This window comes from Elephas maximus, chromosome 8 (assembly GCF_024166365.1).
Source record: "Elephas maximus indicus isolate mEleMax1 chromosome 8, mEleMax1 primary haplotype, whole genome shotgun sequence".
Classification (NCBI taxonomy): Eukaryota; Metazoa; Chordata; class Mammalia; order Proboscidea; family Elephantidae; genus Elephas; species Elephas maximus.
In genome coordinates, this window is record NC_064826.1 from 62,342,262 (window position 1) to 62,356,319 (window position 14,058).

The following is a 14,058-nucleotide window of genomic DNA, read 5'->3' on the forward strand; positions in this document are numbered from 1 at the left end:
AACCCACCGAGCTCTTAGGGAGAAAAAATCTGCTCCTGTAAAGATTGTTGTTGTGTGCTGTCTAGTCAATTCCAACTCATGGCAATCCTATAGGACAGAATAGAACTACCCCATAGGGTTCTCTGGGCTGTAAATCTTCAGGGGAGTTTTTGTAACTCTACCAAAAAAAAAAACCAAACCCACTGCCATCGAGTCAACTCGTAGCGACCCTATAGGACAGAGCAGAACTGCCCCATAGCGTTTCGAAGGAGCGCCTGATGGATCCAAGCTGCCGACCTCTTGGTTAGCAGCCATAGCACTTAACCGGTAGGCCACCAGTGTTTCCTTTGTAACTCTAAGAATAGGTAATTCAACATATTGTGAACTAAATACTTCACTAGAAATTGGTTAGTTAGTTTAGAATGAGCTGGTCTTTTAAATTTGTTTTCTTCTCTATTCTTATTTCAAGATAGAGGGGAAAAAAACTGGTTTTCATCCTTATTTTCCTTTACCATTTTAGGACTTTTCTTTTTGGTAGAGATGGAAATCCAAATAAACGGAATGTGCACAATGAAACATCTATGCATTTGTTGTGTATGGGACCTCAAATTATGATATCTGAAGGAGCCCTTCATCCTCGCTTAGCACGCCCCGCTGAAGATGATTTCAGAAGAGCAGATTGTCTGCAGATGATCTTAAGATGGAAAGGAGCAAAACTTGACCAAGGGGAGTATGAGAGAGCAGCTATTGATGCCGTTGATAACAAAAAAAACACACCCCTGCACTATGCTGCTGCCTCAGGGATGAAAACCTGTGTAGAGGTAAAACTTTTTTTTTTATATTCTTCATGGTGAAAGTCTGTCTTGGTAGAATGTGATAATCAGCAAGTTTGATTTGCTTGCCTTAACACTTAATTTAACCGTTTTTCTCCCTTTTGTGGTTTTAAAAATATTGCATCTCCTTTTAAATAAAGTAACTCACTTGTTTCAGGGAAGGAAGAAAAAAGAAACCATAGCTAAAGAATCAACCTTGGGAATAAAATGGAATCAACACCAAATAAAATTTTGCTAAATTAAGCACTGTCTTATTGAGAGTAATAGTTTTAGTAGAGGTACATTGTACTGTTTTGCTGATTTTCAGTGGTCAGTGTGCAAAATTTATACATGTTAAAATATGGCAAATATTGACAAGTGAGGCCTACCTCTCTAGTATCTAAAGTTGATCAATTTCCTAAGCAAGGAACAAAAATTAATACATTTATTTGGGTGTAATTAAAAACACCTGTAATTTTAGAATGTCATTTTTTTTTTCTTGTTTATTCTGCATTAAAGCTTTCCTTGCTGTTGAGTCGATTGTGACTCATAGCGACTCTATAGGGCATAGTAGAACTACACTGTAGGGTCTCCAAGGAACAGCTGGTGGATTTGAACTGCTAATCTTTTAGTTAGCAGCCGAACGCTTAACCACTGGGCCACCAGGGCTCCAAAGTGTCCTTAAAAAAAAATTTTTCCATATCTAGATACAGATAAATTCTTTTGATATCATCACAACTATACATACAACTGAACAAGTTTTTCCTAAGGTATCAACATTTGTGTCAAACCAGACACAACTCATATATTTCAGCATGTGTGGGAACCATTATAGATCGAATCACAGAATTTCTTCATTACCAAAAATTCATTCTGTTACTGGAAAAGCAATGGTCCTAATGAGGTTAAAATAGATCTGAATGTTGTTCATTTCTATATATATATTTTATACACATACACACAGATACATACATACACACACATATACAGATCTATATATATGTATACATACTGTATTCTTCTAAACTGATAAATGTATTAAAAATGAATTTCCTTTATTTCCCTACTCTTATGAAAAGATACAGCAATTTATGTGATTTCTTTGGTATATCTGAAGTGTTCTTTTCACTTCTAGGACCTTTATGACATTGTCTCTGGTTTACCGTTATTATTTGCGATATTTAATTCTTCAGAATCTTTGTCATTTCATGTTTTGGGTTTGTGTCACCTTTGGTCACTAGTTAGTGCCAGTAATTTACTTGAAACTATGTTTTAAAGGAATGCTTCCTAACCTTGATTCACAGTGTGATGGAAGAATGTCCAAGGACATAGGGGTGGAGATGTAGTAATAGCAGTGCCTATCTGCGTATTGTTCTCCAACCACCTCCTGTGAGAGAATCCCTGCTGTAGTGATTCGCTATTACTGCTGGGACTGTATCATATTTCTCAAGTGGGTTAGGGTGGAAAATAGCTTATTCTTGGTAATAGTAATAATGCTCTTATATTGCTGCTTTAATATCTTCTTTCCAAAAATTTTCTATAAGCATTCTTTAGTAGTTATTGATTTTCAAGTATATTTTTACAATGTCATGCTTATTAAATTTTTTTTTAATATATATATATATATATGGTGTTTTTACCAGCATTATTTTTTTTCTTAGTGAGGAAACTTGTTATTTCTTCTTGTTGCTAGGTGCCGTAGAGTTGGTTCCGACTCAGTTAGCAACCTTATGTGCAACAGAATGAAACACTTCTCGGTCCGACGCCATCCTCACAGTCACTGCTATGTTTGTGCCCATTTTTTTACAGCTACTGTGTCAATCCATGCCATTGAGAGCCTTCCTCTTTTTCATTGACCCTCTGCTTTACCAAGCATGATGTCCTTCTCTAGGGACTGATCCCTCCTGATAACATGTCCAGAATATGTCAGACGAAGTCTTGCCATCCTTGCTTCCAAGGAGCATTCTGGCTATACTTCCTCCAAGACAGATGTCTTCATTCTTCTGGCAGTCCATGGTATATTCAGTATTCTTCACCAACAATAATTCAAAGGCATCAGTTCTTGGTTCTTCTTTGGTCTTCCTTATTCATTGTCTAGCTTTCACATGCATATGAAGCAATTGAAAACACCATGGCTTGGGTCAGGTGCACCTGAGTCCTCAAAGTGACATCTTTGCTTTTGAACACTTTAAAGAGGTCTTTTGCAGCAGATTTGCCCAATACACTGCGTGTTTTGATTTCTTGACTGCTGCTTCCGTGGGTGTTGATTGTGGATCCAAGCAAAATGAAATCCTTGACAACTTCAATCTTTTCTCCACTTATGATGATCATTGCTTATTGGTTCAGTTGTGAGGATTTTTGTTTTCTTTATGTTGAGGTGTAATCCATATTGAAGGCTGTGATCTTTGATCTTCATCAGTAAGTTCCTCAAGTCCTCTTCACTTTCAGCAAGCAAGATTGTCTCATCTGCATATTGCAGGTTGTTAATGAGTCTCCCTCCAATCCTGATGCCCCTTTCTTCTTTATATAGTCCAGCTTCTCAGATTTCCTCAGCACACAGATTAACTAGATACAGTGAAAGGGTACAACCTTGACTCACACCTTTCCTGACTTTAAACCATGCGGTATCCCCTTGTTCTGTTTGAACGACTGCTTCTTAGTCTATGTATAGGTTCCTCATGAGCACAATTAAGAGTTTTGGAATTCCCATTCTTCACAATGTTATCGATAATTTGTTATGTTCCACACAGTCAAATGCCTTTACATAGTCAATAAAACACAGGGAAACATCTTTCTGGTATTCTCTACCTTTAGCGAAGATCTGTCTGACATCAACAGTGGTATTCCTCCTTCCATGTTCTGTTCTAAGGAAACTTAGTGCCAGGTTTATTCTGTACTGTGTGGCAGGCCTGTTGATTTGCTTGCTGTGTATGTGTGCCTGTATGAATGTGTATATTTTAACTGTTTGATTTGTCAGCATAATCCACACCATTTGATGACTGTTCATTTTTCTGTATTCAGAAGGGCTCTTGACTTATATGTAACACACCCCCAGATAAACAAAAAAAAAAAACCAAACCCAGTGCCGTTGAATCGATTCCGACTTACAGCAACTCTATAGGACAGAGTAGAACTATCCCATACGGTTTCCAAGGAGTGCCTGGCGGATTTGAGTTACCGACCCTTTGGCTAACAGCCGTAGCACTTAACCACTACACCACCAGGGTTTTCGACCCCCAGATAAAAAAATAGAGCCCTGTAAATACCTTTGTTATGTTTATTCTAGTTTTCATCAACAAATTTCAACGTATCGTTTTACCCACATAAAGCTGTCTTTAATCTCTTACGTATACTGTACACTTGCCCACCCTTAGGCCTTAAGTGACTTTTGATAATGCTTACTGCTAGATAACTAGAAGAATTTCTGAGGAAAGTCTATATTAATTTTCACAGTCCTCACAGTATTTTTTCAGTATAAAAACTAAAAAACCAAACCCATGGCTGTAGAGTTGATTCCGACTCATAGTGACCCTATCAGATAGAGTAGAACTGCCCTATAGGGTTTTCAAGGAGCACATGGTGGGTTTGAACTGCTGACCTTTTGGTTAGCAGCTGTAGCACTTAACCACTACACCGCCAGGGTTTCCTTTTCTAGTATAAAAAAAAACATAAGTACATAAAATAAATGAAATATATAACTCACTATATAACTTTAGTTATTAGAGTTTTAGTCTTCAGGTATCTTCAGATGGTGTCATACTCCTTTGATGAACAGGAAAGACTTTTCTTACTAAGTTTGCTTTCATGAGTAATTTAGATATTTTTTCTGAACTTTGGGCAGCTTATTTCTCTACATCATTGTTTTTAGTCATTGACTATGAGAATAATAGTTGTAGTAACTAACATTTGTGTAGTGTTTTGTTGTTTTCATAGTGCTCGTTGATAGCAAGCATGATAAAAACATTTGGTTTGAGTAAAAGTGTCATCAGGTATTTATTAATTTTTTCATACGGTAAGAGGTCATAGTGTGGTGGAAAGACCACTGATTCCTAGTCTTCGTTCTCAGAGTGGTTCTCTGTGAGACCTTGAGTGAGTCACTCAACCTCTGGATAGTTTTATCTTGAATGTAGGGATAATCTGAAAATTCTCTCAGAGCCCCCTTTTAGCACTAATTTTCTGTAATTAAAGTAAAATATGTCTCATTTTAGTGTCTATCCTGTAACGTTGAAGAGATTTTTTTCCACTGGGGTTAAGGTCAAGCTGTTTTCTTAGCTCTTAAGAACTTATATTTATGGAAATGTGTCTTAGCTAGCTATTGAAAATGTTTTCTCTCTGTATGTTTAAGGTCAGAGTTGATGAAGTTATCAGGTCATTTGATAATTTACTATGTGCACTAATAATTTCAACAGATATTTTTCTGTAGCTCAGTTACTTTTGAAGGCATAAATATGGATCTCTTCCAGTTGGTTGGCCAGGTAGCTGTCTTCCAAACTTCCTCATATAGACGACTGAGGTTAGATGGCTCCTGACTGAAAGCAGAGAATACCAGGAATATGATTACCCGTCTTTTATTGACTATGCAAAGGCACTCAACTGTGTGGATCATAACAAATTATGGATAACTTTGTGAAGAATGGGAATTCCAAAACTCTTAATTGTGCTCATGAGGAACCTATGCATAGATCAAGAGGCAGTCGTTCAAACAGAACAAGGGGATACCACATGGTTTAAAGTCAGGAAAGGTGTGAGTCAGAGTTGTATCCTTTCACCATATCTATGCAGTCTGTGTGCTGAGGAAATCTGAGAAGCTGGACTATATGAAGAAGAAAGGAGCATCAGGACTGGAGGAAGACTCATTAAGAACCTGCAATATGCAGATGTACAACCTTGTTTGCTGAAAATGAAGAGGACTTGAAGGCCTTACTGATGAAGGTCAAAGATCACAGCCTTCAATATGGATTACACCTCAACATAAAGAAAACAAAAATCCTCACAACTGAACCAATAAGCAATGATCATGATAAATGGAGAAAAGATTGAAGTTGTCAAGGATTTCATTTTACACGCATAGAAGCAGCAGTCAAGAAATCAAAAGACACATTGCATTGGGCAAATCTGCAAAAGAGCCCTTTAAAGTGTTCAAAAGCAAAGATGTCACTTTGAAGACTAAGGCATGCCTGACCCAAGCCATGGTGTTTTCAGTCGCCTCATAATGCATGAGAGAGCTGGACGACGAATAAGGAAGACCAAAGAAGAATTGATATCATTTAAATGTGGTGTCGTCGAAGAATATTGAATATACCATGGACTACCAAAAGAACGAACAAACCTGTCTTGGAGGAAAAACAAGCAGAATCCTCCTTAGAAACAAAGATCACAAGACTACGTCTCACATATTTTGGCAGTGTTATCAGTAGGATCAGTCTCTGGAGATGGACATCATGCTTGGTGTCTTAGTCATCTAGTGCTGCTATAACAGGAATACCGTAAGTGGATAACTTTAACAAAGAGAAATTTACTTTCTCACATTCTAGTAGGCTAGAAGTCCCAATTCAGGGCATCAGCTCCAGGGGAGGGCTTTCTCTTTCGGCTTTGGAGGAAGGTCCTTCTTGTCAGTCTTCCCCTGGACTAGGAGCTTCTCTGCTGGGTCCAAAGGACACACTCTGCTCCCAGCACTGCTTTCTTGGTGGTGTGAGGTCCCCATGTCTGTCTGCTCGCTTCTGTCTTTTATATCTCAAAAAGAGATTGGCTTAAGACATTGTCTAATTTTGTAGATCTCATCAATATAACTGCCACTAATCCATCTTACTAACCTCATAGTGATAGGATTTACAACACACAGGAAAATCTCATCAAATGACAAAATGGTAGACAGTCACACAATACTAGGAATGATGGCCTAACCAAGTTGACACATATCTTAACTATCACACCTGGTAAAGTAAAGGAAAGACCCTAAACAAGATGGATTGACACGGTGGCTGCAACAGTGGGCTCAAGCATAACAACGATTGTGAGGATGACGGAGGACCTGCCAGTGTTTCATTCTGTTGTACATAGTGTCGCTATGAGTCAGAACCGACTCGATGGCACCTAACAACAAGCTCAATTACTTTGACCCATGGAAATGGAATACTTAATTTAAAACTTCCCCTTCTCTGTAATAATTGCATTCTATAAGAAGTTAAGGGGTGCAAACCCCACCTCCCCTCCCCTCCCCAGAAAAAAAAAAAAAAAAAACTTAGAGAGTTCTAGGACCCTCCACGTGTGAGAAAGTCATTCGCTAAGCATAGGATATTGCATTAGTTTTTGCTTCTCGATGCCTAACCCTGACTTCCCTCTCCAGTTCATTATGCTATATTGCTGCCTTGTGGACAGTCTCATATGAATATGCTAAAACTCTCTCAAATTCACCTTTTCCAAAACTGTACTCAATCTTCTCTACCTACAACTTCCTTCTCTTGACTGTCTTATTTCTATTAATGACCCCACCATTAACCCTGTATCTAGTCTTGATTCCTGGACAGTGAGCTGTTCTTTTTCTTACTGCATGAGACTCATGCCGCTTATTTGCAAAGTAGTGTTCTTCTTTGTCTCTTATGGCCAGCCCTTCCATTTCATCTCTGTGACTCTAACACCAGGTGCTTTATATTGAATCCTCACTTTGATATAAAAATCTTGAGTTTCACATATTTAGTATTTAAAATTATTTATGAGACAAAAGTAATGCAAAGAGGAGTAGACTGAAAATTAGAAATGCTATGTTAAACATTTATTGAACACAAAATATAAATAATGCTCCTGTAATTCTAATATTTTTTCTGTTTCAAAGAATTATGGCATAGGTCAGCAAAAATTTTCTGTAAAAGACCAGATGGTAAATATTTTAGGATTTTTGGACCATATGGCCTCTGTCATCACTACTCAACTCCGGTAGCGTAAAAGCAGCGATAAAAACAGTATGTAGACAAATAACGGTAGCAGTGTTCTAACAAAACTTTATTAGAATTTTTTATAGTTTTTATGTGTTGTGAAATATTCTTTTGGTCTTTTTCAACCATTTAAAAATACAAAAACCAGTTTTTAGCTCATGGGCCATACAGAAATGGACAGCAGACCAGATTTGACCTGCAGACCTTAGTTTGCAATATGTAACAAGTCCTATATGGGCCAGTTCTACTCTGCCTAAAGGGTCGCTATGAGTTGGGATTGACTCAGCAGCATCGGGTTTTTTTGGTTTATATGCTTTAATTATACAAAAGACTTAAATACTATGTAATGAATGCACAGCACACAAAAATGGAACTGCACTAAAGCACAAATCTTAGCATTTAATATAATAAATAATATACTTTTTTTCATAGTTGCTGAAGGTTTTTGTTTTCTGCTTTGGAATTTAGAAAGTCTTAGGAGAGGGATGATGGGTTAGGCCTATTACCAGAGTCCAGTAAAAAGTCTGGCGGTCCCCCCAGCCCACTTTAATAGACTTCCCTAGAGCAAGCCTAGTCATTAGGCCTTATTCCATTTATATTAGTACTTAAGCTGTAATTGTGATTCAATAAATGGTAGATGTGGCAGGTTTTTGTTGAAGATGGTGCTTTACTCTTTGTCGAAAACATTTTTAAAATGAGTGCTATCTTGGATATTTCCTAGGCACCACTGTCTCCTACTTGTTTATTCAAAGCCTTTTTTTCTAAGTGTAGCTAATTAGTGCTATCTGAAACAGAGGTCACTAGAAAACCAAAGGTGCTAAGTCACACTTGTCCCTTTACAGCCACAGGGCATATTTGACACTTCGGGAGCTATCAGAGCATTTCACACTTCGTTGAAAAGCCATGAAAATCATTCACATGTCAGACTGAAGAGTTGTACCTAATTATATTTTGTTTTTAGCACCTGGAGTTTTAAAACTGTGAAAAGAATATAGGAATTACAGTCTTTGCTCAGCAATTGAGTAGGGTTGTCTATCTGGGTCTCAATTTTCTAATTTTTACTGTGGAGAATTAAGACCTCATTGTTGTCCCCAAAAGATTATGGCACTAAGGGCCATGTTAATTATGTATGCAGTAAATGTTATTGGTATTGAACAGAAGGAGAAATCACTTCAGATGTGTTACCTTGTAAGATTTCATGAGTAATGATAAGATTTGAGTGGGTAAGATTTCAGTTTAAGTAGTTTAAGGAGGCTGCTCAAAATGTGGTCCTCAACTAAACCAAAAGCAAAGAAGTTTCCTGAATAAACCAAACACTTCGAAGGCCAGAGTAGCAGGGGCGGGGGTCTAGGGACCATGATTTCAGGGGACATCTAGGTCAATTGGCATAATAAAATCTATTAAGAAAACATTCTACATCCCACTTTGGTGAATGGTGTCTGGGGTCTTAAATGCTAGCAAGTAGCCATCTAAGATGCATAAATTGGTCTCAACCCACCTGGAGCAAAGGAAAATGAACAACACCAAAGACAGAAGGGAATTATGAGTCCAAGAGACAGAAAGGGCCACATAAATCAGAGACTACATCACCCTGATAGCAGAAGAACTAGATGGTGCCCGGCTACAACTGATGACTGCCCCCACAGGGAAAACAAGAGAATCCCTGATGGAGCAGGAGAGCAGTGGGATGCAGACCTCAAATTCTTGTAAAAAGACCAGGCTTAATGGTCTAACTGAGACTGGAAGGACCCCAGAGGTCATGGTCCCCAGACCATCAGTTGGCCCAAGACTGGAACCATTCGCAAAGCCAACTCTTCAGACAGGGATTGGACTGGACTATAAGATAGAAAATGATGCTGGTGAGGAGTGAGCTTCTTGGCTTAAGTAGACACATGAGACTATGTGGGCAGCTCCTGTCTGGAGGGGAGAGGAGAAGGCAGAGGGGGACAGAAGCTACTGAATGGACACGAGGAATACAGGGTCGAGACAAGGAGTCTGCTGTCTCTTTAGAGGAGAGCAGCTAGGAGTACATAGCAAGGTGTATATAAATTTTTGTATGAGAGACTGACTTGTAAACTTTCACTTAAAGCACAATTAAAAAAAAAAAAATGTGGTCCTCAGACTTGCAGCATCAGCAGCTCCTGGGAACTTGTTAGAACTGCAAAATCTCAGGCCCCACCAGCCCTCCAGATTTATGAGCTGGAATCGACTGGACAGCAACAGGTTAGAGGTAGACTCCTGGAATGTTGCAGCAAGTTCTTATGATTCTTTTACATGCCCAATTTTGAGAAGTACTGCTCTAGGTTTCAAATACATGCAGATTGAAGGAGTTTGTGCATTTGTAAGAATAGTAAGAGAGATCATTTAATGGGAAGATAGAGGTTATACCAAGTAAAATGTACTAAATACCGAAATCAAGAATTTAAAGTTTATTTTGTAGAATATTGAGCTATTGAAAATTTTTGATTGAAGTGATAGGAATGTAGAAAGATTAGTCTAACGGTTATAATATAGACTTGAATGATAATACTTCTGAAGCAGTGTTTCTTAAAGCCTTGGTACTTAAAGAATGGTCCATGGACTGGCATTGGCATCAGTGACTGGAACTTTTTGGAAATGCAGAATCTTAGGCTCCATTCCAGACCTACCGAATCTGAGTCTGTATTTTACTAAGACCCCAAAGTGATTTGTATTGACATTAAGGTTTAGGGAGCCCTGGCTTAAAGTGTGGTTTGTGAACCATCTACATTGGAATGACCTGTAAAATGTCTACATACCTAATCTCCACTCCAGACCCAACTAATCAGACTGTTAAGAGTACCCAGGTGATTTTTACATGGTTCAAAAACCTTTTTTGTTGGAACGGTAGTTCTAACTATGACTACACAAAAAAATGTGTAGGCCACGTCTCAGACCAATAAAATCAGAATCTCTGAGGGTGGGCACCAGACACTGGCATTTTAAAATTCTCAGATGATGCCAGTTTTAAGCCAAGGTTAGAATCAGTATACTGGAGGGAGTGCTAGAAGTTAGAAAATTATTGCACAAATTCTGGTGTGAGCTGATAAAGAGCCTGCATTTGTGTAGCAGCATTAGAAATAGAATGAGGCAGGTGCAGGAGACACTGTGAAGAACTGGTAACATTTGGTGACAAAAGAAAGCAAGGGAGAAAGAGTAAAAAATGATGGAGGCTTTAAAATGTTAACAATGGTGAGCTATCTTTGGATGCTATAATTTTCTCTTTGATTTTTTTTTCACATTTCCTGTAACAATCTGATATCTATAATTAGAATGAAATAAAATTAGCTTTACCTTTAAATAAAATGAATATGGGTTTGAACTGGGTTGCTTTTAAGCCTGCCAACAATTAACAGACATTTGAAAAGTGAGATGAGATGGAAGAATCCATTGGAAGGAAGGGAGAATATATTGAGTTTACATTTAGAACGATGAAGATTAAGGTCTTAGATTATCCACATGAGATGGTAGGCAGGCTATTAAAAATGAGGACTAAAGATTTGTTAAAAAGAGTATAGATTTACAACTCAGAGACATCTGCGTAAAGCTGATAGCTGAAAACAAGATACTGTGTAGATTAGAAATCCAAGGGAAAGAAGTGAAATTACAGATAAAATAAAAAAGAGTTTAAGTCACAGCATCAATCTGGAGAATGCTGATGTTTAAAAGGGGGTGAGAACAAAAACGCAGAGAAGTAGAAGAACCAGCATGATACCGTGTCAAGGATGCCAAGAGAAGAATTTAAGGAGAGGAGGTAGCCACATGCTGACTGGGAAGACTGAGACAGGCTGTTGGATTTGAGAGTTAAGAGGTATAAATGACTCACAGAAATATTGTTTCAGTAAAACAGTCAATTTAGGAGTCAGATTGCAGGAAGTAATTGAGGGAGTAGTTTGATGAGGAAGTGGAAAGACAATGGATATCAATCACTAATTTGAGAAATGTGGCTGAGAAACAAAGTGTTAGGAACGTAAATAGAAGGATAGCAAGATTAAGTTAAATAGGGGACTGGGACCCCTGTGCCAGGAACCAAAAGAAAAACAGAGTGAATATGGAGGACATGGAGGGAGCAGTGGACAGTACAAGGTCATAGAGAAAACAGATGATAAAATGGGCATTTTAAAACTAGAACAGACTAGGAATCATCTTGTTTTCCTTCTTCTCAAGATTATGTAAGTATGTATGAGACTTAAAGAGGTTAAATGACTTGCCTAGAGTCACCAGCCATTTAGATTATGATGAGGAAGGACTTGTCTTGAATACTAGGAGCTACTCTACCCCTCTTCCTCTGAGATGGGACGGGAAAGGAAGGCTGAATGGATGAATACATGTTGAGACGGCAATAATTGCATGTGTGTTTTAAGGTAGAGCATTTTATATACCACCAATGTTCAAGACAGGCAAAAAAACAGATTTCAATGAGGATTAAATACTCAGCCATCCTATTTAGTCCTCCTTATCCTATGTGGGAAACCCTGGGGGCGTAGTGGTTAAGTGCTGCGGCTGCTAACCAAAGGGTCAGCAGTTCGAATCCGTCAGGCACTCCTTGGAAACTCTATGGTGCAGTTCTACTCTGTCCTATAGGGTCGCTATGAGTCGGAATCGACTTGACGGCACTGGGTTTGGTTGATTTTTGGAATTAAGTCATTTAAAATCTATAGTTGCAAGTTTTTGAAAAAAAACTTTTTTAGCTTCTAGTAAAACATGGAGGAGACCTGTTCGCTGAGAATGAAAATAAAGATACTCCTTGTGACTGTGCTGAAAAACAACACCACAAAGATCTGGCCCTCAATCTGGAATCTCAAATGGTATTTTCACGGGATCCAGAAGCTGAAGAAATAGAAGCTGAATATGCTGCATTAGACAAACGAGAGGTAAGTTTTTTTAATGAAAAAAAATTGTATGTGATAATATTTTAAAATTATATATATGTAATATCTTAAAACCAAGTTTGTATGGTTTTTGCAGTATACTGTCATATCATCTATATAGCCATAAATATAACAGTATATCTAGAAAAACTTGGGGGGAGGTCTTTTCTCCAGTATATGTAAATATAATTACTTACATGTAAGTAGAGGTACTCATGTGTGATATGAGCCCTTCCCACTGCTGATGCTCCAAGACTCCAATTCTCATGTTCATCAGTCTCTGCCTGTCTTCTGGATTGCTCTTATCAACAAACATACTCTAGTAAATCCCATCTTTAAAAAAAAAAAAAAAAACTACCCTTCACCCAGTCTGGTCCCTGTCCTCATCTAGTTGCATCTCCCCTCTTCTGATCTTCATATGCAAAAAGCAAGACTTAAAATTATCTATACATACCAACTTCCTCACCTTCCATTCATTTTAAGCACATTGTAGTGTAACTTGGAAACCCTGGTGGTGTAGTGGTTAATTGCTACGGCTGCTAACCAAAAGGTCAGCAGTTCGAATCCACCAGGTGCTCCTTAGAAACTCAATGGGACAGTTCTACTCTGTCCTATAGGGCCTCTATGAGTGAGAATCAACTGGATGGCAATGGGTTTTTTGGGGGGGTAGTGTAACTTTATTCCCTTCTACTGTGATGAAACTGCACTTGTCTTGAACACCAAGAATTACCATGTTGCCAAATCCAGTAGACACTCTTCTCTACTCATGTTACTTGAATTTGTTGCAGCACTTGACACAACTGACTACTCCCTTCTTCATGAAACACTCTTTCTTTGGCTTCTGGGACAACATTCTCTTCTGGTTTTCCATTAAGTCTACCCTGTCTCAGTAAACGTTACCTCCGATCTACCGAGTCACTCAAGCAGAAATATGGCAAGCATCTTTGATTCCTTACAGCCCCTTAAACCCTCACATCCAGACAATCAGAAAATTCTATCAGTTTTAACTCTAAAAGTGTCACTCAAATCCCTTACTCCGCCTAACCTCCACTGCTACTTCCCTTAGGCCCTCGCCACCCTCACTTCTCGTCTGAACTACTATAATAGTTTCCTAACTGGCCTCCTTCCCTTTGTTCTTAGGATCCATTAGAAGCCAGAGTGATATTTTTCTTTATTTTTTTTTTTAATGTGCATCTCGATTTATTCTTTTTTTTTTTTTAATTCTTTAGATGAAGGCTTACAGAACAAACTAGCTTCTCATTGAACAGTTAGTATACATATTGTTTTATGACGTTGGTTAACAATCCCACGACACATCAACGTTCTCCTTTCTTGACCTTGGTTTCCCTATTACCAGCTTTTCTGTCCCCTTCTGCCTTCTAGTCCTTGCCCCTGGGCTGCTGTGCCCCTTTAGTCTCATTTTGTTTTATGGGCCTGTCTAATCTT

The 14,058-nt window shown here is 38.3% G+C and overlaps 1 protein-coding gene across 4 annotated transcripts in view; it reads left to right on the plus strand.

Annotated features, from left to right (window-relative positions):
- The window catches only part of ANKIB1 (ankyrin repeat and IBR domain containing 1), a 159,518-nt gene that overhangs the window by 70,242 nt on the left and 75,218 nt on the right, over positions 1-14,058 (plus strand). For all 4 annotated transcript variants that reach the window (XM_049894010.1, XM_049894007.1, XM_049894008.1 and 1 more), the window contains 2 exons: positions 500-800; positions 12,433-12,615. In XM_049894010.1, the coding sequence (XP_049749967.1) occupies positions 500-800; positions 12,433-12,615 (484 nt within the window). The remainder of the gene's footprint in view (positions 1-499; positions 801-12,432; positions 12,616-14,058) is intronic.